This window comes from Mirounga leonina, unplaced genomic scaffold (genome assembly GCF_011800145.1).
Source record: "Mirounga leonina isolate KUSES-001 unplaced genomic scaffold, KU_Mleo_1.0 Mir_82, whole genome shotgun sequence".
Taxonomy (NCBI): Eukaryota; Metazoa; Chordata; class Mammalia; order Carnivora; family Phocidae; genus Mirounga; species Mirounga leonina.
This window is the reverse complement of record NW_023270825.1, coordinates 30,028,065-30,054,150: the sequence shown is the minus strand read 5'-3', so window position 1 is coordinate 30,054,150 and position 26,086 is coordinate 30,028,065. Positions and strand designations below refer to the sequence as shown.

At 45.2% G+C, this 26,086-nt stretch overlaps 1 protein-coding gene across 2 annotated transcripts in view; it reads right to left on the bottom strand.

Annotated features, from left to right (window-relative positions):
- Positions 1–26,086, bottom strand: part of MAP3K9 (mitogen-activated protein kinase kinase kinase 9) — a 77,084-nt gene that overhangs the window by 21,280 nt on the left and 29,718 nt on the right. For both annotated transcript variants that reach the window (XM_034992223.1, XM_034992222.1), the window contains exons 3-5: positions 10,817–10,997; positions 1,415–1,563; positions 302–477 (exon numbers count right to left, since the gene is read on the bottom strand). In XM_034992223.1, the coding sequence (XP_034848114.1) occupies positions 302–477; positions 1,415–1,563; positions 10,817–10,997 (506 nt within the window). The remainder of the gene's footprint in view (positions 1–301; positions 478–1,414; positions 1,564–10,816; positions 10,998–26,086) is intronic.

Here is a 26,086-nt window from a genome sequence, read left to right as displayed (position 1 = left end):
GATACCTGCCCAGTGGTGCTCTTCCTCTGGTTTGGACAATGAAGGAGATACTCTGTGTGGACAACTTTGGACTCATGACACCCCTACTTGTTCCTGCCAAATCCCAGAAAGAAAGACAACGTCTCTACTACATCAGCTCACCCTTGAGGCCTGAAGAACTCTCTCCATGTAAAGTTGGGAAGAAAAAGCTGCTCTGTTTACCTCAAACTAAGCAGGAAGGTGGTTGTGTCAGAATCTGTCCAGAGGCCCCAGTGGGGAAGGCCCACTGATTCAACTCACGCCTTTTTCTTGTTTTATTTACCTTTTCTTTGGCCCTGAGTTGGTCAAACATCTCCTGAATCTCATGTTTCCAGTCATCCTGCAGGCAGTGGAAGGAGTCCTTGGGCATCTCAAAGAAGCCAGACTCCTCTATGGTAGTTAGCTGGTCCAGGATATTTGTGAAAGATGGTCGTGAATGAGGGTCAGGATTCCAGCAGTCTGCATGGAACACGGGAGTAGACAGAAAGCATGAATGGACAGAGACAAGCATAAGACAGAATATTACGTGACCTCATTTACCAGAAAGGTGCCTCTCATTTTTCCTTCCAGAAACAGAAACACGGGGATTTTGGCAACTACACATAGGGCTGGGGAAGTAAAGCAAGCTTATCAAGCTCACGATCATACAGAGTGAGTGTGGAAATAGAATGCAGCAGTTCTACCCCCATCCGACTCTGCTTGCTGATTTAGCATCAGAAAAGCAAGTCCGAAGAGTTTGCTGGCATGAGGCTCAACAGCCACGATTTATTATGTTCCTACGCGAGTCCAGTCCTGACAGTGGGTAACTAGACTTCGGGCCTCGATTTCCCACAAATAAATGAGCCAGCCTTCCCCACCTCAACGGGATGATGATAAGGCAAAGATAAAAAGGACTGGACTGCGTGTCGGGAAAAGTGAACTCTACCTATTCTCAGCTCCCGCACTAGCTAATGGAGTGCACTTTGCCCCTCTCAGCTTAGGATTTCTCACTCAGGGAACTACAGGGTTTGACCAGATGACTTCTAGAGTTCCTTTCTTCTCGGATGTTCTTCGTTTCTAGATGTAATACACTCAGAGGTCCTGAAAATAAAAGCTGCTGTGTCTTCTCATTTTGTATTAAGTAATAAAACACTGAAGTGCTGGATAGCGGGTTTTAGTTACTCAGTTGAGCTCTACAGTCCCTTGAGATGGACAGAAGGAGCACCTGTGTCATCCACATGGCAGGTGCTGACATCATCTGAAAGTAGCTCTTCCACCCACCCACAGGATTCCTCCTTGACTGACTTGTACTTCATCTCCTCTCTCCGTAACTGACTCAGCAGAATCGTCTGACATCTACCCAAGTGCTGCTCAGAAGGCAAACCCTCCAGTTTTGTTCCAGTCAGGGGCCACTTACCTTCCATGAGTTTGGCAAAAGGTTCTGGGCACGTAGAAGGAATGGGAAGGGCGAGCTTGTTCATGGCCACTCCATAAGCCACGGCTAAGCCATCGATTCCTCGGAAGGGCACCTCACCAGTCAGGAGCTCCCAAAGCAGCACCCCATAGCTGAGGAGAGGAAGAAGACAGAAGCAGTCTCAGATTGCGACAGGTGCAATCTCACCGACAGGGCTCGCGAGGCCTTTCCGAGCTAGCCACACTCTTGCTGGCATGGAGGGAGACCAACAGAGCAGATGCACCCGTGGGGCATTGACAGGACACCAGGAGGCTACCCGCTAAAAGCAAAAGCTCTGGAGTCAGGCACACTTAGTTTCAAAGTCTTGTTCCTCAAATTCCTCATCTACAGAGTGCGAACAACAACTCCGGGCTCACCAGGATGCCGTGAGTCTCACCGAGCTACTCTAAGGGTTTAAATCGGCGCTCACCAGCCATAGCTCTTCTGTTGTTGTTATTGCTAATGTAATACTCTGGAAGAAGAGGCTGCCTCCCAAGAATACATTTTTTTCCTGTTTTAAGAAAACTTCAGCTTTCGTCACAGATACATTTTCCAGCTTTAGAAAAGCAGAGAGCTGACTACTTACAACAAATGGATTTTGCTCTTGTAACAGGTTTCTTTAAATGCCCACTAGGTTGGATAGATTCCCACTCCTGATCGGTTAACAGAGACCTGTGTGTAATTCAAAGAGGAAAGTCACACAAGGGGCGGCCTACATGGGAAGAGCAGAGCAGTGGGTCAGCTGTGAGGACCTCAGTTTCCTCCCAACCTTTCAAATCCACATGAAGAATTTCCTTTCACATGTCCTGTGAGTCAGAGAATGGGGAGAACAAAGCTTAGAATAATTATTCTATGAATTCACAATTAGAACAAGGCAAAATCATGTAGTGTTCAATCCTTCCAGGAACAACAATCCTCCCAGGACAAGCAACCATAAGGCCACGAACAGTTCGAAGACTGGCTCTCCTTATATTTTCAACACAAACCTCAAATTTTAAAAAATACTCATCAGGAGTTTACAACCAACAAAGTTATGTTATTTTAAAACAACACATGGCTCAGTTGGTAGAGCAGGTGACTCTTGATGTTGGGCACAGAGATTACTTCATTAAAAAAAAAAAAGTAAGCCCAGTATCTATTTCATCATGGTACTTTGTATGCACAAGGTGCTAAGACATTTATAACATCATCTTGAATCCCTACCATGAACCTGCAAGATAAATATCACCATTCTGCAGATGATGAAAGCAAGTTTCAGAAAGTTTAGGGCATACATGGAATAAGTCATGGTGGACCCTGGACCAAATCTCAGTTCCTTCTCTCTAGGATCCCCTTCCACCATTTCTCTGCTTAGTAAACTCTAATCGTCTTTCAAGATCAAATTCAAATGCACCACCATGTACTCATTCATTTTACACATCTATAAAGATTTACCATGCATCAAGCTCAATGTCAGACACTGGGATGCAGGATACAGATCTTGTCCACAAAGACACTAATGTGAGGAACAGAAAAGATGTCAATTAGGACACAGAGATGAGTCACAAGAGAGATACCATGAGTGTACAAAGAGACCCAGATGGGCTCCTGGCCAGATCAGGATGGGGGCAGGAGACAACTAAACCTTGACTGCTAGGTAAAGGAAGACAGAGATCCAGAGACAGGCCCTCATATAGTAAATGAGTTGGTGGGTGGGTGTGGGAAAACGTGCATGGTCAGACGGTCCTGCAGGCTGCACTGTGTGCCCTAGAGTAAGCCCCGAACACCAAGAATTGCACTGTTATTCTTCCTGCCAAACCTTTACCGTGACTTCTAAGAACTCTCAGCACTGCCGACGAGATTCCTAGCTTACAGTGACTCTCATCTTCAGTTGTCTGCTCCTGGCATTCCTGCCAACCTCCACTCTGGACAATAAAAACCCAAGGTCCCAAAGAACCCCTCTCTTCTATCTAGGCGAAGACGATGGGTGTCTGAGCCCTAACTACCTGGAAAGACAGTAGAGTGTTTCAAAGATCTAAACATGTGTCCTGTTTGTGTCCTTGCATCAGCTCTGCCCATGGTTTCCATGGAGATGTCTCAGGCCACCTGGAAGAGGGAGGAGCCAGGGCTCCACCCCTCTCAGTTTCCAGGAAGGCAGCTCTGCTCTCACCTGGCTTCTTTCTTTGTTCATCTGCATTTCGTTCCGTTTGAAAGGCCCCACAACTAAGAGGAGCCGGTCGAATGCTACTCAAGAAAGATTCAGACAGACTTGAATCAAATGTCTGCTTTACCGCTCATGGCGGGCGGTGTGGCCCTGGGAAAGGAAGCTCCTTCATTTTCCTCACCTGCGCAACAAAGAGCACTTCTACCTCACAGAGTAACGGCAAGGGATAAATAACAAGGCTACCACTTCTCCAGAAGCTTCCACGTATGGCTAGTGAACGCTATGTGTTTCCCCTTGGGAAGGGCCCGAAACAAGAAAGCCTCTGGTGGGATTTGGGGAAAGCCCGCCATGCCGGCTGAGAGTCTTGCCGAGGGACACCAGCGTTCAGGCAAGTAGCCTTTCTGGGAATGAGTGGACCAGTTAGGTTTCCTCTGCCAACGTTCCTCTTTATTTCTGTAACCGAAGGTGGTAATGTAAGTGAAGCCTTGGCGTTCCTTTGGCAGGAATACAGTCCAAGAAAGGAACTAAAGAATTACACGTTGGATGGGTCTGAGCCCCAGGGAGAGGTGGGCAGAACCAGTCCACGTGATTTACCTCAGGTTTGACTTACTCTGATGCCCTCCCAGGATGGAGAGAAGGTCAAGAGGCCCTTCCAAGACCGGGTACAGACGAGATCGGGGGCGTTCAGGGTGGTATGGCCGTAGACCCAAGACTGGGTACAAGCAACCTGGAAGTACCAGCTCAGCTGAGACTCTGCCTCAGCCCCTCCCCCAGCAGACAGTTCCCAGCTCCCATAGTGCTGTCAGTGATTTCCCAGGAGTCCTTGCAACCTCGCCCCAAACCCTGCGGAATGCACCCTGGGTCAGTAATTAACCACCTCCAGGGCTATGGAAATCCTTCCCACTGTGTGGTGGGTCACAGGTCGGTGAGGGGTGTTCTATGTCTGCAGAGTGAGGAAAAGCATCAGAGTGGATAGCGGCCCAACCAAAGGCACAGCAAACCCACACCTGAGCTGGACTGGGACGATTTTTCTTATTAACCTACCTTGTCTCCAAGACACACACTGAAAGGAGAAGGTGTCCCTCGAATGGGCTTCTGTACTTGGTAATCAGCTGTGACCCCACATTCCAGAAACCACACTGTTTAGTAATCTTTGGCAAAGGCACGCCTGGGTGGTGCAGCTGGTTAGACATCCAACTCCTGATTTTGGCTCCTGAGATGGAGCCCCAAGTTGGGCTCTGTGCTCAGCATGGAGTCTGCTTAAGACTCTCCCTCGCCCTCTCCCTCTCTCTAAAATAAATAAATCTTTAAAAAAAGATCTTTAGCAAAGATGGTGAAGTACCACATGAGAAAGCACTCTGTAAACTGTACAGTAACATAAAACTATTCTTGTTGTTAACTAGACCTCATTCAAAATGATGATCTATTTATTAATATATATAATATATACATGAATATATTGACACAATAAATAGATGTTGATATGGTAATATGCTCAGGCTAAATTATATTCCAAAAGCAGCTTACAAAACAGAATGATCCCATTTTAAAGAATGGGTAGATGAGCATGTGAACAGAAATAAATGCACCAAAATATTAATAGAGGTTATCTTCAGAAGTGAGTAATCGGTGATTTCTTTTTCCCTTTTTTCCCCATCTATATTTTCTAATTTTTTTCTATGGTGAACATATTTTACTTCTGTTATTTTAAAAACTTAAAATGCCTCCACTTCATCCCACACACACCAGGCGAGAAGTCATTGCAGGACACCACTAACCACTGCGCTCCCTACACGGCACAACCAGAGGGAAAGGTTTCGTCAACTACTCTTCCTGAGGCGGTCTAAATCCAAGCAGATCAGGAAACGTACAAAGTTAAGGATCTGGGCCATGACCATCATATCCTCCATTCGCAGCATATGGAAGAGGCCCAGAGAACCACCCTCGAAAAGCAGTAAGACAAACTCAGCTGGCCAGCAGAGGCCGAGCAGCCCCAGACCCCAAGGAGTTCCAGGAGGGGTGGGGGATGGACACAGGCTCAGCCTAGTACCTGGCCCAGAGTTAGTATTCAACAAACAATCCCTGAATGAGTAAATGAATTATAAGTCAATTCGGGAATGAGCTTTGTCCAGCTTCCTAGGCATGCTTGGGCCCTCTCTGGCACATCCTGCTGGGCCCCAGGCATGGTGGGCCAATCATCCTGGAAGAGGCTGCCCAAAGTGCAGAAACAAGAGTATACCAATGGCAATAGGACTATAAGCACAAAGTTCCAAGAGACATATCTAGTTCTTTTTTTTTTTTTTTTTAAGATTTTATTTATTTATTTGACAGAGAAAGAGAGAGCACAAGCAGGGGAGCAGCAGAAGGGGAGGGAGAAGCTCCCCAGTGAGCCTGGAGCCCAATCCCAGGGCCCTGGGATGATGACCTGAGCCGAAGGCAGATGCTTAACCGACTGAGCCACCCAGGCGCCCCAAGACATGTCTAGTTCCACTCACAGCTTTACCTCTACCACCTGGCTGAACTTAGGCAAGTGACTTAAACCATAGCAGCCTCTGTCACCTCATCTGTAAAACAGAAATAATATCCTCTACTTTGGGGATTCTTGTGAGGAACAAATGAGATAAAAAAAAAAAAAAGAGGCACAGCCATTTTAGCACAGAGCCTAGCTCATAAGCATTTGTGTAGGTGGTAAATACTGTTACCAGTGCCTGCATATTGTACATATAGCAATGGGCACAAGATTTCCTCTGGTAAAGGTACAAGATCGTTTGGAGCCCCTTAGGTAAGTAGGCTCAAGGAAGGTGGGATTAAAGGCCCGTCTAATGGGTTCCAATACATTGCTGCTTGCAGGAAATGCTGCAGCACGGAAGCTGAGTGTGGCAAGTGGCTGACTGTCCCCCAAATCCAGTCTCCCCTTCTTCCATAATAAGAGTTTTAGCTGGACACAGTTCACCAGCTACAGCCTACACTGCCTCCCTCCTTTGGAGCCAGGCGTGCCCACATAACCCAAGGGCACACAATGGGGTGTGTACAGACGAGATGTGCACAACTTCTGGATTGTCTCCAAATTAAAGACAAGCTGCTTGCAATGAATAAGCTCTTTCTCTGTTTCTGCAGAATATAATGCTGAAGTAACAGTCACTCAGATGTAACCATTCAGACAAGAACAATGCACTGAGGGGCCCGGAAAGAACCTGGGTTTCTTTTTCTCTTTTTTAAGAGAGAGAGAGAGAGTGAGCACAAGCAGGGGAGGGGGAGAGGGAGAGAGAGAATCTCAAGCAGGCTCCATGCTCAGTGCAGAGCCTGACGCAGGGCTCAACCTCACAATCCTGAGATCAAGACCTGAGCCAAAACCAAGCGTTGGATGCTTAACAGACTGAATCACCCAGGTGCGCCAAGAACCTGGGTTTCTAAATGATCTCATGGGGCACAGCTAACCCACAGCCTGGACTCTTTAAAAAAGAAACACACTTCTACCTTATTTAAGCCACTGCCTATGTAGGTCTCTTTGTTTAACAGGATTAGTTTAATTAATATATTAACTATTCTCATTAGCCTATAGTCAAGTAATGAAAGCGTTAAATTGAAGCCTATGAAATTGCTGTTTTTGTAGGTCGAAAATACTGGAATATCCCTACACAGTTCAACCTAATGAAATCTGGTCAGATATTTTAAGGAAAGAAAACTCTTTTCTTCATAATAGCTACTTCACCCTGTAATTATTGTGTGGGAAAATAAGATGCAATACACAGAAGCTATAAAATATCACTAAGGGAAATTGAAAAAGGCCTACATAAATAGTAAGATAGCCCATGTTCATGGATTGGAAGACTTAATGTTGTTAAGAAAGCAATACCCCCCAAAATGATCTACAGGTTTAATACAATCCCTATCAAAATTTCAGCTGCCTATTTTGGAGAAATTGACAAAATGCTCCTAAAATTCATTTGGAAATGCAAGGCACCCAGAACGGCCAAAATAATCTTGAAGAATAACAAAAAAGTTGGAGGACTCATACATCCTAATTTCAAAACTTACTACAAAGCTACAGTAATTAAAACAGAATGGTACTGGCATAAGGATAGATACATAAACCAATGGAGTATAACTGAGTCCAAAAATAAACCCTTGCATTTATGGTACATTACTTTTTGACAAGGGTGACCATTTAATTAGATGAATAGCCTTTTCAACAAATACAGGAGTCCCCGCTTATCCATGGGAGATACATTTCAAAACCCTCAGTGGATGCCTGAAGCTGCAGGTAGCACAGAACCCTATATATGTTTTTTCCTATACATACATACCTATGATAAAGTTTAATTTGTAAATTAAGCATAGTAAGAAATGAACAATAACTAATAATAAGATGGAATTATAATAATATACTATAATAAAAGTTATATAAATATGCTCTCTCTCTCTCAAAATCTTACTGTTCTATATACACCCTTCTTCTTGTGATGATGTGAGATGATTAAAAAGCCTATGTGATGAGATGAAGTGAGATGAATGATGTAGGCGCTGTGACACAGCGTTAGGTATTCTGATGATAGGTCTGACCTTCCAGACCATGGTTGACCATGGGTAAATGAAACCATAAAAAAGCAAAACCACTGATAAGGAGGGACTACTGTAGTCACAAGCAAAAGAATGAAGTTAAACCCCTTACCTCACACCACATACAAAAATTAACTCAAAAAAGAACACAGACCTAAACGTAAAAGCTAAGTTTTATAACTCTTAGAAGGTAACAGGTATAAATATTCATAACCCAGGGCATGGTTTCTTAAATATGACACCGAAAGCACAAGCAACCAGAGAAAAAAACAGATAAATTGGACTGCGTCAAAATTAAAAATGTTGTGTTTCAAAGAACACCATCAAGAAAGTAAAGAGACCGCACAAAGGGAGGAAATATTTGCAGATCATGTATCTGATAAGGGACTTGTATTAACGATATATAAAGAACTCTTTCAACTTAAAAATAAGAAGACAAATAACTCAATTTTAAAATTGGTAAAGGATTTCAATAAACCTTTATATCTGGAGACCTGTATATCTCCAGAAAAGATATACAAATGGCCAATAAGCCATGAAAAGACGTTCAACATCAGTAGTCATTAGGGAAATAAAACCAAAACTACAATGAGATACCACTTCATATCTAACAGCATAGCAGTAATTAAAAAGACATGTAAGTGTTGAGAGGATGCACAGAAATTGGAACCCTCCTACATTGCTAATGAAAATGGAAAATGACATAGCTGTGATAAAAAATAGTTTGGTGGTTCCTCAAAAAATTAAACACACACACACACACACAAAAATTAAACACAGAATTACCATATGGCTTGGCAAATCCACTCCTAGGTATATACTCAAGAGAACTGAAAATATGCTGACACAAAAGCTTGTACAAAAATGTCCATAACAGCATTATTCACAACTGCCAAAAAGTGGAAACACTTCCAATGTCCAGCAACTTATGAATGGATAAACATATTTCCATACAATGGAATATTATTCTGCTACAAACAGGAACAAAGTTCTGACTCATGCTACAACATGGATGAACCCTGAAAACATGAGAAAAGAAGCCAGTCACAAAGACCACATATTGTATGATTCCATGTATATGCAATGTCTATAATAGGCAAACCCATGGAGACAGAAAGTAAATTAGTAGTTGCTGGGGGTAGGGGGAGGCAGGATTCAGGAATGACTACTAATAGGCCCTGGGTTTCTTTTTGGTGCGATAATAATATTCTGGAAATAGACAGCAGGTGTAGTGGTTGGAACGGTGGTCCTAAAATAATATATCCATGTCCTAATATGCAAAATCCTTATGTGGAACAGAATCTCCCCTAAAGTCTCTGGAGGGAGTGTAGCCCTGTAAATACTGGTTTCAGACTTCTGGCCTCCAGACTACAAATGTCTATTCTTTAAAGCCACCTGGTAATTTCTTATAGCAGCCCTAGCAATTAAACAATGGTGATTGGTACAAATTTGGTAAATTTACTAAAAAGCACCCTCTTATACATTTTAAAGGGTGAACTCTGTAATACGTGTGTAAGATCCCAATAAACTGTTATTTAAAATACACACACTCGGGGTGCCTGGGTGGCTCAGTTGGTTAAACATCCGACTCTTGGTTTTGGCTCAGGTCATGATCTCAGGGTCGTGAGACTGAGCCCCACATCGGGCTCAGCACAGAGTCTGCTTGGGATTCTTTCCCCCTTCCTCTCTCTCCCCCTCTGCCCCCTACTCGTGCGCGCTCTCCCTCTCTCAAATAAATAAAATCTTTAAAAAAATATATACACACTCATCATATACACACACAGGCTCACTTTACAACTCATCAGGAAGAAACAAATTCATGGACCAAGTACAATGATAACCTATAGTCTTTTCCTTTGGTATTACCATGGTGATGTTACTATCTCACAGCCATGAGGATGCATACTCTGTAGAAGCTCATCCTCCCATCAGCGAAGACAAGATATAGATAGATAGATGGATGGATAGATAGATAGATAGATAGATACAAGAGATATTTATATATTTATTTATTTATTTTGGGGGTACAAGATTTTTAGATCCATGTCTTTATGACCTATTGGCTGATATTTACTAGTGGGGTGGTTGGTCGAATCTGTGACTCTGAGGTTCTGGGTACCTGCTTGAGACCCATCTTTTCCCATTTCTATATCACTGTTCAACAGATAGAGCCCCGACTAAAAGGTTAACCAGACAACTAGAAAGGCTCATTTCCAACCCACCAAAATAAAAGAGATCGCACAAAGAATACTCATCAGGTGAAGAGCTTACAGTGCGGACAGGTCCAGCAGTAACAGCCACAGTTGCTAAGGCAGCTAGGATGACCCTGGAGAAGGTTCCGAGGAATGACCGGGTGCCCTCACCACCCTACCGTCAGAGATGTGAGTGCACACTGCCCCTGAGATCTACTGGTCTTTCCTATGGAGCAATCACCAACACACAGAGGTGGTACCTGCCACAGCACTAAAGGGACTTTGGGTAGGTGAAAGCATTAGAAACAGCCCCATGCCAACCTGGGAATTACTGTAGATTGCTTTGAATGGGTCACTTAGACCTATTTGGCGTGCCTGGGAGTCTACACATCTTCAATTCTCCAAGTCCTGAAACGTGTGTGCAGCCAAAACAGACCTGGGAAGCACTGACCCTGAGCCTCTGGACCTTACCTCCACACGTCACTGCCTTTGGAAAACATGGAGGCACGAATGACTTCGGGTGCCATCCAAGCATATGTCCCTGCTGCGCTCATCTTTGTGGTTCGATGCCATTCTCGAGCCAGGCCAAAATCAGTGATCTTCAGAATCTTGTTGCTCAGGTCTCCGTTCTCCACCTTCTGGAGGATCAATACTGGGCAAGGAAAGGACATAGAAGAAACCAGAAAGTCTGCATTAATCATAGGAAAACCAGCAAATACAGAGCCCTCCTGCCAGACTCTTGTCCTCTCCTTCGGGCTCCCTGCGCAGCTACCATGGACTGATGGTAGGAACCATCATTTTTGGTAAGATGCACCTACGATACATCCATTTTTGTGCCAAGTCTTTTATAGGCATTATCTTTAACTCATAACAACCTTAGGAGGTAGGTATCACTGCCACATCCTTTTTATAAGATGAGGAAACTGAGATACAGCACCAACTAATAAGCTAGGACTGCAACACAGGCAGCCAGACTCAAGAGCCCTCTCTCTTAAGCCTCAAGGCTTACAGCCCATTCATACCCTATGGAAGGAGTCATGAGGTCACAGCTGACCCCCTCTTTGAGGAGAGCCTACTTGGGCTTCCTGTCTGCCCGGGCACCCCTGGGCCATAACCACTCTCAGACCACAAGGAATGGTGGTGCATGGTGAATTTCCAAGGTTTCAGACTGTGCCTGGACAGTTTCCATGAACCTCTCCAAGTTACTTCACTTAAGCCTATAAGAAAACATGTCTTTTGGGCATAGAGATTTTCCTTTGAGCTGGGAACTCAACCCCAGGCATCGAGAACTGGCTGACAAGCTGGAGAAGTCAGAGCGTACACACACACTTTCACACCCACGAATCTCTGTGGATATGACCCAGGAAGAAAGAACTAGTGCCCCAAACCAGTTATACTCTGGGCCTGTCTAACACCAAAGCACCACCATGTGGAGCCATCTTGGCTCTCCTAGGACGGTAGCTGAGGTGGCCACCTCCCCTACAGGACGGTTCCAGGGATATGTGTCCCCTTGCAGGAGCCAATCTTCCTAAAAAGAGCAAAAACGCTAATTGTCTAAAGTGCTGTAGGCTAAGCCAAGGAACTCTGAGCGGGCGGTGGAGGCATGCAAGCCAGATCTCCATTTCCACAAGTAGGATGGTTCTGAAGATGCCATGCAAGCACAACCTCCTGTGGGCTGGACACTGAACCGCCCAGAACTCAGAGCTCTATACTCAGGATTTCAGAGGAGAAAGGAGTCTCTCCCCAACCCTGCTATTCAAGTCCAAATGGGGAGGGTGGAGAAAGGAATCCACTGAAGACAGAATAACAACTAAGAAAAGGTTGACTCAGTTCCTCCAGCCATTCTGTCTAGGTAAACAATGAAAAAATGAGTTCTGAGCCCTACGTGGGCCGGGTTACACCCTTCCTGGGTTGATTCTCCACTGACTCCCACTGAGGGGCTCTTAAGATGGCTTTACCTTTACCTCTCCGAGAGGCCTTTGAAATTTAAGATTCTCTGGAGAGCTCAAATTCTTTAAATATCTAAAGAAAGGGATCTGTGATGGTGGTGCTCTGGGCACCAAGGAGGGGCTCCGGGGTGCCTTTGAGGGCAAGGACCTTAGGCAGGTCCCTCAAGTCACACTGTACTTTCCTCTTTCTGCCCCCAGCCTGCAAGCGTCCACTGAATTGCTACATACTAGAAGGATGTGGGCCAAAGATGTGTGTCCTACGTGCTTCTCAGAAAATCAGCAGTGAAGAGGGATTACAAGGAGCTATAGAGCTGGAAGCACAAAGAAAACAGTGCCAGCCCCTCCCTAGATCTAATGGACTCGGTGTTCCTCCTCCACACCCTCTCTGACTCCCCTGACACACCCCTCCCCATTCTGACCTTCCAAGCCTCTAAAGGTTTGGGCAAATTAAACAACAACAACAACAACAACAACAAAACCCAACTTTCTCCATCTCATTGAATAACAAAAATCTTCCCAGATTCTTCTGTGTCCCTCTCCCCATCTCTGCCAGCAGAGATAACAGACAAATATGCTGGGCCAGTGGCACTAAAGAAACTCACCATTCCCTGTAGAGAGGCAGCCACCAGCCGCTGACCATTTCTAAGCCGCCCTTAAACCAAAGATTCAGAGTGAGCCCATCCGATTACACAGCCAGTAGGGTTTGGTCTTGTTACCCCACCCCCACCCCCAACTCCAGGTGCTGGGACGGGGTGAGTGGGAGGAGGGTAACAGTTTCAGATTACATACAGAACCAGCTGAGCTTCCACAGATGCTACGCTGGAAGGGGGAGCAAAGAAGTTTTGGTTCTGTTACAGGAAATGGATTTTTAGAAAACGAATGGCATGGTGAAGATGATATTTTAAATACATTAGTCTGTCAGATGGCTCAAGAGGGATGGCAGAATGACAGAGATGGGGCAAGAATCAGCCCAGGAAAGATCTGCCTGAATATGAATGCCTTTAGATAGTACAGGTCCAGCCCAGTTCCACCTAGACCCACCACTCCCTGCTGCCTTAAATCCAGTGGACTTCAAACAAATTTCCCCATATGTTGGACCCCTGAAGGCATCAGAGTTAGAAATCCCTGGCCTTGGGGTCCTGACCTCAGCAAAGAGAAGAGGCTGTAATCAGAAGCCAGCTAGTAATCCTGGCTACATCTCTTGATTTCTATCTAGTTCCAAAACATTTTTTATCACCCCCAAAAGGAAATCCATACTCATCAGCAATCACTCCCCATTTTCCCTCCACCCGGCCCCTAACAGCCACCAATGTGCTATCTCTATGGATTTGGATTTACCTGTTGCAGATATTTTATACAAATGGAATCATGCGGTAGTGATACATCTGGTTATTTCACGTAGCATAATATTCTCAAGTTTCCTCTATATAATAGCTTGTACCCACATGGCACTCCTTTCTATGGTTGAGTAATATTCCGTTGTATGTATATACCACAATTTGTTTATCCATCTGTCCACGATAGACATTTGAGCTGTTGCCACCTTTTGCTTATTGTGAGGTACTGCTGCTATGCACATACAGGTACATCTATTTGCTTCCAGACCTGTTTTCAGTCCTTTGGGATATGTACCTAGGAGTGGAATTACTAGGTTTTTCTGGTAATTCTATGTTTGCTGTTTTCCACAGCAGCTGCACCATTTTACATCCCTATCAACAATGTATGAGGGTTCCAATTTCTCCACATCCTCACCACACTTATGTTCCTTTTTATTTACTTTTTAAAAATTATAGCCATCCTAATGGATGTGGAGTCGTGTATCACTGTGGTTCTGACTTGCATTTCCCTAACGACTAATGATGCTGAGCATCTTCCCAAGTGCTTGTTTGCCATTTGTATATCTTCTTTCAAGAAATGTCTTTTTGTTTTGAGTAATAAGACTTCTTTCTATATATTCTGGGCACTAAACCCTTATCAAATGTATGATTTGCAAATATTTTTCCCCTTTCTGTATGCTGTCTTTTCGCTTACCTGACAATGTTCTTGGATGCACAAAAGCTTTTAACTTAGATGAAGTCCACTTTATCTGTTTTTTATTTTGTTGGTCATGCTTTTGATGTTACATCAAGGATTCCATTGCCAAATCCAAGTTCATGAAGATTCACCTCTATGTTTTAAGAGTTTTACGGGATCAGCTCTAATGTTTAGGTCATTGATCCATTCTTAGTTTATTTTTGTGTACCACATAATGGTGTTCAACCTCATGTGTTGGCATGTGACTATCCAATTGTCCCGTTTGTTAAAGAAAAAGGTTTTACTTGTAAAAACAGAATGGAGTAGCTCCCTCCCAGTACACTTTCCCTGGGGAGAGAAGGGTTCTAATCATAGCAGCTCACTCTTCTGTACCATGGCAGTTAGACCCTTCTGAGGTTCTACCACTGACAAACAGCCAGCGCAAAAACAAATCATTGTGCTTTACTTCTTAGAAAATTTAAGAATGTTTTATCAAAATCTAATGAAGTCCATCCAAGCGTATTGTGTAAAGCTCACCTCTCACGGGTAGGGCAGTGGAGCAAGTCTAGGCTAAGTCAATGGGGGGCTAGCCAGGTACGGGAAACAGGGAGGAAAAGGTGCATCTGAACTAAAAGCCTTAGTGACTAACCCAATAGAGAGGCTTGATGGAGAAGGCAGAGGTTCCCAGACTTTCAGACGTGGGTGACAAGTAGAATGGTGGCACACCTGATTGAAGTTGAAAGGCAAAGCCCTTTGAGGAAGCCAAGTTCAATTTGGGACATAATGGGTATACGGCGACAGGAACAAGAGTCAGAATGGATCAGAAAAAAACCCAAAAAGCAGACAATTTAGATCCTAGCCTTGACACTCTACATGTGACCCTGGACAAGTTTTATAAACTCTGCATTTCTACTCTCACTTCTATAAAATGGGAATAAAGATTAAAGACGATGTAGGGGCACCTGGGTGGCTCAGTCGTTAAAGCGTCTGCCTTCGGCTCAGGTCAGGATCCCAGGGTCCTGGGATCGAGCGCCGTGTTGGGCTCCCTGCTTGGCAGGAAGCTGCTTCTCCCTGTCCCACTCCCCCCTGCTTGTGTTCCCTCTCTCGCTGTGTCTCTCTCTGTCAAATAAATAAATAAAAATCTAAATAAATAAATAAAGAAGATGTAGTAAAAAAAATTTTTTTTAAATAATAAACTTCCTTCTCCTATATAAAAAAAAATTTTTTAATTAAAAAAAAAAACTTCCTTCTCCTATATTAAATAAATAAATAAATAAATAAAGGTGATGTAGTAACGAAGCACCTAGCAGAATGCTTGACACCTAAACAGGGACTCGGGACACTACAGCTATTATTGTTACTCTGATGATTAAGCGTCTCATACATAAGTGTAAGCCATGGGACTCAGTGTCCAAGGTACTGAGGACACTGTGGGAAGCCTGGGAGTCCCTGACAGACGATAACCATGCAATAATTTTTTGCTGTAGAATAAATGGAATGGTTGATAAATTAATAATGCTAGCTACCCATTACTGATCCCTGGCTATGTAGTGGCATGATGCTCTTTGCATAATGTATGTAAAGAGCTTCACGTACAATGCCTTAATCCTTAAATCAACCCTCTGAAGTAGGTGCAAATATTTTCCCTATGTCACCCATGCTGAATCCGACACAGAACTGTTAAGTCAGTTGCCCGCAGTGAGAGAGGAACGGAGATGGGCTCCAAAGCCAGATCTCTCTTCATGTGCTGTGCCATCCAGAGGACAGAAAGGAATCCTATTGTCTTTCAGGCTTATTTCAATTTCCGTCAGATCCCCACACAGTCACTGGTTAACTAGTCTTCACTGCTCCCCCTTTTCCCGAATTATTCCTTCAGCACCCAAAACCTCTATCATACAATTTAACACTACATACTTCTTTTAAATCATTCCCAAGTGCTGCATGCATGCGTGTCTCATCATCTCCTCCGGAAGCTGATGGACAGGACTCCTCGAGGGCAAAAACCCCATTCTCTTTCTTCTGGAACCCACACTGTTCTCCCTCCAGGAACCAGCACAGAACCAGCCTCTCTGAAAGAACTGACCACTCACTGGTCACTTATTTCACTGAAGAAGTATCTTGTGCATCTTCTCAGACTACCCACTTTCCCATCCTATGGGTGCCGGGGGAGGGGGGCATCCCCCCAGTGCGATCCATCCCTGAGGCACGAAGGGGAGCCAGCGTGTACCAGGCAAGATATTGAGACTGTAGAGAGAGAAACACCACAGCCAGGGCTCCCTGGTGACTCACACACCCAGCTGCTGCCAGGTCGGGTTGGGGAACGCAGGGAAGAAAAGCTAGTGATTCTGCCCTTAGGGGCCTTCTGTACATATTGTATGGGAAGATACAAGACAAAATTGAATATTAGGTCAAGACAAAGTGTACATCAATAGGAGCCTACGTTTTGCTACAATCAGGAAGATAACCAGCTTTCCAAACCTCCGTAACCCACAGACATTATTCATGATTATATCCAGATCAGGATACCACCTATCCACCATTTACTTAATATTTTTCTTTACATTGACTTTTTAAAAATTAGTAAAAGAAATTTTATATTACAAATAAAAAACACAACTATTCTAATATCAGTTAACCTGTACAAATAAATAAAATAAAAACAAAAATAACTAAGTTTCAGTAGATCCTGTCACAGGTCAAACTCTGAGCCTAAGGCCTTCTGTCTGTTACAAAGAAACATTTAGAGCGCCTGGGTGGCTCAGTCGTTAGGTGTCTGCCTTCGGCTCAGGTCATGATCCCAAGGTGTCTGCCTTCAGCTCAGGTCATGATCCCAGGGTCCTGGGATCAAGTCTCACATTGGGCTCCTTGCTCAGTGGCGAGTCCGGTTCTCCTTCTCCCTCTGTCCCTGCTTGTGTCCCCTCTCTCACTGTGTCTCTGTCAAATAAATAAATAAAATCTTTAAAAAAAAATTTAGAAGTGTTGAGAGGAATAAAGGCAAATTGCGACAAAATGAATGTCGAACCTCCATGAATACAGAGAGGTGGAGTGACTTTTCTACGGGATTCAGTGGTATTTCATACAGACCACCGAAAAGGCCAGCTCCTGTTATCAGAGGGAGAAATGAGGCAGGCGGGGATGGCCACAGAGGGCTCAGTGTCTGACCTAATATCATTTAGCTGGAGGCCAGGCTCTCAAAACTTGGCATAACTGAGGAGACACTCCCATATGTCGTAATGGTAAATTTAGCTTTGGCTGATGATTTATCATTTTGAGATTTCTTATTTATTATTCATCTCCATTAGCACAAGGGGCTCTGATTTGCTAAATGTTTACCTTGGCGCCAAGACTCCTGTCCCCAGACCTTTTTAGTTCGAATAAATCAGCACCAGCTGTCCCAGATAAAGCAACTGGTCTACCTCTCTTCTGAAGGTCATGTTCTGCTTGGTTTAGTCTTTTTTTCCCCCCAATTTATTGTCAAATGTATATACACATAGAAGAATGTATGTATGGTTTAAAGAAAAGGAGATGAAAACTCCTGTGACTCCATCCAGTCCCTTAGAAGCTATGTGTGTCCCTCCCTGTCATATCCCTTTCCTGACTCTTGTCATTCATTCCTTTCCTTCTTTTTAAAATTTTACCACCTATGTATACATCCCTAAATAAGATATTGTTTAGTGTGGAAAGAGTGAGGGGCAAGTACAAATGGAGCTGGGCATACTAGTTTTCTAGGGCGCTATAACATGACTACCACAAATGTGGTGGCTTACAACAGAAACTTATGCTCTCTCCATTCTGGAGGCTAGACTTCTAGTCCAAAGTCAAGATGTGGGCAGGGCTCTGCTCCCTTCAAAGGCTCTCAGGAAGGAAGAATCCTTCCCTGCCTCTTCTAGTTGCTGGTGGCTGCCAGCAATTCTTGGTGCTTCTTGGCTCAGGGCAGCATTAACTCCAACGTCTTCATCTGGCTGTGTGCCCTCTGTGTGTCTGTCTCCATGTCTTCCCATGGCCTGCTCATCTCTGTGTGTCTGTATCCAAACTTCCCTCCTCTTATACAGAAACCAGTCATTGGATTAGAGCCAGTCTTCATCTAGCGCGGCCTCATCTTGACTTGATTACATCTACGAGGACTCGATTTCCAAATAAGGTCACATACACAGGCGTGAGCTCCTCTGTATTTCCTTGCTCTGAATTGACCTTGGCCTACCTCTGGTTCTCGGGTTGGGCAAAGCAAACACTCGTCTATCCGGTAAGTGGGGCAAGAAGGAGTGCGCAGGAGCTTCATCAGCACATGAGCAAGCTGGCCAAGCACAGATAAGAATCTGGACCAGGCTCCCCCAGGCCGTGAGTCCTCGGGTTAAATCAATGTAACACCACCAGCAGCTGAGCTGGTGATGACAGCCCTGAGTCACAGTGCCGGATTTCAACTGCCCAACCTCTAGGTCTGGTGCTCAGCCATGCTCCTGGAGTCCCCCTTCACAGTCTGAGGAGCTTTTCCCTCATCCCTCTCCTGTGTTAATCCCTGTGTCCTGCACCCCACTTTCTCTGCTGGCTTCTTCTGTTGCTTTGGTGGTGTGCATTCTCCAGTAGCTCGTTAGAAAGGAATGCATGGAAGGTTCTTTTTTGTTGTTGGGAAATTGCCTATTTTCCATCCCTATACTTGGTATAAAAATGATTAGAGATTTCCCTCCATAATTTTGAAGACACTATGCATCATTTTCTTCTCTTCCAACACTGCTGTTAAGAAGCCTCAAGCCATTTTGCTTCCTGATGCTCTGTAAATGATGTATCTTTTCCTTTGGGAAATTTCTACTCTCTTCTTAGTTCCCTGTGGTCTGAAATCTTAGAGGGATGTGGCTTGAGGTGGGAACTTAGTGAGTACTTTGAAATCTGCACGCTCATGTCTTTCAGTAACAGAGAATTTTCTTGAAGTATTATACTGTTAATTTCCTCGCCTATATTTCTGTTGTCCCTCTCTAAAACCTCTGTTATCTGGATATCGGACTTTCTAGACTGGTCCTCCAATTTTCTGATCTTTTCTCCTCTATTTTTCCCATCTGTTTTTTTTCTTTTTGCTCTTCTTTTGGAGATGTCATCACTTTACCTTTGAACCCTTCTATTGTGCTTTTCATTTCCCTATCATGGTTTTAATTGCTAAGGAAGCTCTCTTTCCTTCTCTGAAAAAAAATTTTTTTTTTGAAGTGGCATGTATTTCTGTAACAGCTGTTTTTGTAATACGGGCACAGTATCTTTTCTTCTACCTGAATGTATCACTGATGGTCCTTTTTTACTTCTTTGTTTTCTCCCAGCATAGTTTGCTTTAGCTGCTTTTCCTGTTTGTGCTTTGGCCTCTAATGCTCTTTTGCTCAGAGTCATAGCAATCTGTTGTATGTTCATGATTGAGAACCAAATTGTGCTTTGGTTTTAAAAAGAAGTCCTTATACTTTAAAGTACCTACTGAAACATTTACCAAAAATGTGAAATGATGCTACACATTTCCTTCAAAATAATCAAGGCTGGGGAATGAGTGGGATGACAGAAGAAAGATTTCCCACGAGTTGGGCAGTGTTGGAATTGGTGAGTACACGGGCACTTGTCAGGATTCTCCTTGCTTGTAAGTTTTCCATAGTAAGTAGGCAGGGAAAGGCATGAGGAACCCAAAGCGGACTAGAACCTCCCAGCACATAGGAGGAATCTGTCAACTTTGAGCTTCACAGTGGGAGGATCTGGGTCAGCCTAGGCAAGAATAGCTCGAGGTCACTTCTCTTGAGCTGGTCACGTGCTCTCAGGGAGCAGTACTCTCCCGAATGGCTAGGAAAGGGAAGTCCTGGCCGCCAGTGTGCTGGGAAGCCAGTCACGAGGGGGGCCGAGGTAGTCTCGGAATGCAGGCGTCAGCCTGTAAACACTTACTTCATCCCTCCTTTTCTTTATAAAGTACTAAAGTACCCATACCCTCCACTGTGCCTGGTGTCCCCGTCCAGAAACCGTTTACCCCTTCCAAAAGGAGAGGGAGGTCAGGTGGCTTCACGGACTGGAGAAGAAAGATCCATGGGACTCCACTGCACGTCGTACCACTGCTACCCAATCTTCTTTACTTGAGGACTCCACTTCGCCCCAGCTCCAGGTGCCTGGTGCTGCCACTTGCTAGACTTTTTAGGCATCTGTGATATAAACTGATGGATGGGTTCTTTGCTTTCCTCACTGTCAGCTTAAAATGATCTTTTTCAAATGTCCTAAGTCAGCTAGTTACCGTTCACCCACCTGTTTTCCAGCTTCCCGAACTCGGTTGCCGTGGCCTCCTCTCCCTCTGGCCTTGTGAGCTCCTGCAGTTTTAGCCGGGTTTTGAGAGTGAGCACCAGCAGACGCAGTCCACGTACACGTTCAATCTGCCATCCTAGCCCAGGATCCTGCCTCAGCTTGTGTTTGTTTTCTCAGTGTAGGGAGAAGGAAACTGGTACGGTCTGTAGCCAAGGGCACCCTGCAAGGGACCTTTCCCTGGCTTAGATCTCTTATCTCTCCAGTTACGCAAAACCTGTGCTCCTGCTTGTTCCTGCCAAAGCTCAGTTCAACCACCAGATCTACGCCAAGGCATCCCCTCCCTTCCACCACAGCGAGAACAATCTCTGAGTGGCAACTAGACAGAAAGAAAAGAGCAAGAGCTGAAGGCCTAGAATGTCTGGGTTCTGGCTCCACCACTGTGCAATCTGCACCAGGCCCCCATCCCCTTACTTCTGACCTTCTCTGAGTCTGTAGTCCCCTAAAAGCACTGTCAGGCTTTCCTGGGGCCAGCCAAGCTCCATCACCCGTCCCAGCTGAATAACAGCTAAACCCAAGGGCAAAGAGGAGTCAGGCAAGATGACTCCACCCCAGAGAAAAGCCCCATTCACTAGACACAGCCCGGCCTTAGGGCACCTGAGTCAGCACTAGAGACATTTGCTCCCTGCAGCCCGCTGTCTCCAGTGGAGGAAGGAGGAAGATCTCAGGCTCCAGCCCCACCCAGCGGCCCAGAGTGCCAACAGGTCGGTGGCTCACACACAGCAGCCTTCCCGTCGTGCTGACGCGGCAGGAGCCACCTGCAAGGGCTTGCCTTGTGGACCATTAGTGCGCAGTGGGAGCATGACCGGCAAGCATCTCCTGGCCTCTCCTGGCCCCTGGCCCTCAGCCCACTCTGTCCCTCCAGGCAGGGCCAAGAGAGGCCAGACTTGCTTACCGAGGCAAATGATTCACCGCCTAGACTCCCCGCCTCTCGGCCTCAGCAGGTGCAGTGCAGGCTGGAGATGGCCAGGAGACACAGTCGCCAAGGCCCCAGCCGGTTCAACAGAGTTCCACCGAGTTCCCCTGGCACAGCCGGTGAGCCGTGCTTCCCGGCGATGCTCAGCACGGGCAGCCCGAAGGCCCCAGCAGAAGAGCGACAGAAAGGTGAGAGAACTGGGTGGATTTAGGATCCACCCTCTCTGGGTACAGAAGAGGAAAGCAAAGGAAACCACTGGATGTGTGAAAGCGCTCTGGGTGCAGCCAAAGAACACTCAGCACAGTGACCCTGTCCTGTGACCCAGAGCTAGAGCCCAGCCCGACCACGATGGCCTCCCTTTCAACGCCTCTAACCCGAGGAGGCATAAAGGTGCTCGGGAAGTGCTTTTCTTGATGGAGTCAACAAATGAATACAAATCATCCCCAAAGGTTTCTGACTGAATCCGTTTAGACAGTGCTCCCCAGACCTGTTTGAGGGCTGACGACATCAGAATCACCGAAGAAGCTACAGCAGTGATTCCCAACCTCTTGAAACAGGTCCTTTCAGCTTTAAAGCAAATGCTACTACAATGGTCGATGTACTTTTAGAGTTAAGAAGAAAACACTTGGGCGCCTGGGTGGCTCAGTTGGTTAAGCGACTGCCTTCGGCTCAGGCCATGATCCTGGAGTCCCTGGATCGAGTCCCGCATCGGGCTCCCTGCTTGGCAGGGAGTCTGCTTCTCCCTCTGACCCTCCTCCCTCTCATGCTCTCTGTCTCTCATTCTCTCTCTCTCTCAAATAAATAAATAAAATCTTTAAAAATAAAAAAATAAATAAATAAAAATTAAAAAAAAAAAAAAAGAAGAAGAAAACACTCATCAGAGCTAATGTTTATGGGGGCTTCGGTGTGTGCTGTGCACCGGGCTAAGTGATTTGCATCCGTAATCAGAATTCTCCCAGTAAGTCAGGGAGGCACTTTTAGATGTGGGCACTGAAATTCAGAGAGGCTGGTCCACAGGTGGTAAGAGGCAGAGCCAGGACATAACCCAGGTTTGAATGAAATTACAGCTGTGCCCCAACCACCCCGCCATTAAAATACCCACTGAGAAAAGCACTTTTAATCCAATTTGTATTTTATCAACACAACAGTGCCTACATTTGAAAAACAGACATATGAATATTTATACTCTTCTGCACACACACTTAGATTCAAAAAGACCTCACAGCAGCCCCATCCCCAGAGGTCTGCAGCCACCACTGGGAACCAGTGATGTCAATGATATGACCGGAAGCCCTCTAGGCAGAAAGCAGAAGGCTACCGCCCTTGATGAAAAGATCCATCTGTTGGCCACCATCTCACATCCAAGCAGGTGTCTCAAAGCCCCCGACTCCAGAGGAGTGGATGAGAGAGAAATCTCCAAGGAAGGGTTAAAACAGAAGGACAGAGTCAGCAGCGTTCCATGAGAAAGAGAAAACAAATTGAAAACACAGCAGAAAAGAATTGCTACATTAGCAATCCTGGCAACATATCATGGAAGGACTAACAAGGGATTAATGATAGGAAAAGGGCCTGAAAGCTGTGACCCAGACTGCTAGTCGCCCTTCTGTGGTTATTCTCCCCTCAACCCATAGTAACAGAACCCTAAAGTGCATGATGGGCACCTGGCCACATGTAACATTAACTATGCTTCCCATCCTCCCTGTTCCAAAGCACAACCAGGTAGCTCGGAAGTATCAAGTGGCTGCTTTCTGTAACCTATCTTTTAGAGTTCCCAGCTCACAGCCTTTGGTCCTTCTTCATCCCTCCCTACACTGTGCTGCCTGGAACATAGATGTGATAGCTGCAGATCTAGCTACCACCTTGGACCTTGAGGGTAAGATCCTGCCCCAAAGTTGGCAGAGCTGTGAATGGGAAGGAGCCGAGGGCTTGTGGAATGGAGATGCCATGCTAACCATGGGCTGTCTACTGCCAGACTTTGACATACAAGAAAGAAAGACTTCTTATTTCAGCCATTATTACTTTGGGTATCTTTTTTTCTCGTTAGCTAACCTAATCTAACAGATAACAAAGCTCAATTCCACTACTACAACATCTCTTAGAGCAAAAAGACATATTAAAATTGAAAATCTAAACCAAAAAGCAACATTCCAGTCAATAAAATCTCCATACGATACAGCCAAAGATTTGGACAGCCTCTCTAAGCTTCCATAAAATGAATCAACTTGACACATTTCAGCTGCATGTTTTTTAAGGAGTATGTCATGTTCTATAATAAGTGTTGACTTAAATCTGTTGTGTTTTTTTTTTTTTTTTAAAGAGCCCCCTGTAAAGAGAGCCCATATGCACTGTGCTAAGTACACGGTGTTCAAATATAAATTAAACTAGCACCTCCCTTCAAGAAGATCACTAGCCAGGAGGAAGACTCAGGGAGTAAGAAAGGATAGAGCAGGAGACCTTTGTTTTTTATTGTACACCTTGTGATATGATTTGGCTTTTTAATAGATAGTATACATGCACTTTAAAAAACATATATAAAAAAGATGTAACAGGCAATTTAATAATATATATGGCTATATTTTAATAAAACATTAGTACACAGAAATACATAGTTTGATCAGATTTCTTTTTTTTTTTTTCAGATTTCTTTTTCTTAAGAATATGCTGTCTATCACATAGAAAAATTACCCAGAGGATATATATATTTAAATGCTAACCGTGGTTATCTCTGGGCACTGGGATTTGGGGTGATTAAGTTTCTCTTATACTCATCTAGACTGTCAAAATCGTCTACATCAAATAGGTGTTTTTTGGTTAATATTTTAAAAACTAAGTCATTAATAAAATACATAATAGCAGCGGCTACGATTTCTTGCATTCTTCCGGCGTCCCAGGCACCATACTGGGAATGTCACCCGTGACAGCTCCTATAGCTGTCACAGAAACCCTGCAAGCTGGGGCTCACGGGTGACTCCCCCACATGTGGGAAGAGACACAGGCAGGATCTGGTCCTGCTCTGGCTTCTGTGCCCACACTGCACCACACCATGCTGCCTCCCCACTCAGGGCTCAAATGTCTGGTCATCACGTCTCTACAGTGCTGCTCTCTCCAACGTCATGGCGTACAATCCACGTCTTCATTTTATGTGTTTGGGGCAGTGTCATCTCATAAGGAGGGCAGGAACCTCACCTAATCCTGTGTCCTGTATAGAGGAAGAGCCACTGAGTGGTCTCCTTATAGCACTGTCAAGTTGATGGGGCGTCTTAGTGTCAGGGAGGGGGCGTGGAGCGATACGTGCATTCAGAACAGGAGAGAACGGGCAGAGAAGCCACCGAAGTAGGAGTCCAGTCTACCTGTAAGTAAACTGCCCTTCTCACTAGAACCCTGGGGTCTCAGACGCAAGCCAGACCCCCCGAGTAGTGTTCTACATCCTTCTAGGGAAGAGAACCGGGTTTTTCTATTTAAATGAGAATGCTTTAGAAGTAAAGACCGTCTATCTGGGAAGCTTGCAGACACCCAAACCAGGGCAGCTTCAGCAAGGAGTGGTGGCAAGAGCCTGCTGGTGGGCAACATCTCACCAGGCATAAATTAGGGCAAATGTGTGCTAAAACACCATGGCTGAGACAGTACATTAGCTTGGGGGCAGGGAGGAAGGTGTTGACAGGCGAGACAAGTAACCCTCCTTCACCAGGTCTGAAACCATTCTAGAAGTGGGGAGTTTTGCTTGCAGTCATGCAGGCTGGACCCTGCGAGCCCAGGATAGCACTGGTCACCTTCAAGTCACACGCCCCAGAGGGCACGGCAGTGAAGTCAGTGGGGGAGAGCGGACTTCGTGTGAAAGGTTCAAACGTACAAGGATGAGAACTACTAAAGTAGAGGAATCCCGGGACCTTAAGTCCCACTCTCTCCACTGGACCTTCACCCTCCAAACAGGTGTGTATTTGCTGCTGAGCAGTACCAGGAAGGTCCAAAGCAGCTGTCAGTGGAGCCCAACACAGAATGTTCTTAATCCAGGATCTCTGCTTTGACTTACAGAATCTTCTCCCATTGGCCCTTCATGAAACACCCTTGACTGACCATCTCCAATTTCCCATCTGTCACCAGAGCCCTGTTGCTTGGTCCAGTGCCTATGTCCTACCCCTTTCACCGTGGAATCTTCCGTTCCTGTCCCCACCCATACCACATCACCATCCTCATCTCTTTCTCCTTTTCTAAAATGTGCGTCTTACCAGGAGAGTATAAAGGGCCTCCAGAGAGGGGGAAGAAAGGTCGAGGTTCATAGATCAGAAATGCAAAGAACAAGGGTCCACTCCAAAAGCTCTGTACCTCAGCTCCCCTGTTCACCAAGAGCCACAGTCAACCAATGGGAAAAACATTGTTCACTGCTCATTCACCCCAGGAAGGACCATCCCAAAATGGAGGGAAGGGTTACTTTAAAGATGAAGATTCTCCTTGCTCCATCACAGCCCAAGGGCCAGAAAGTCTGCCCTATAAGACTAGCCTGGTGCTATTCAAAGCGGTCAGGATACTGGGTGGAGTTCTGAGGAACAAGGGCCA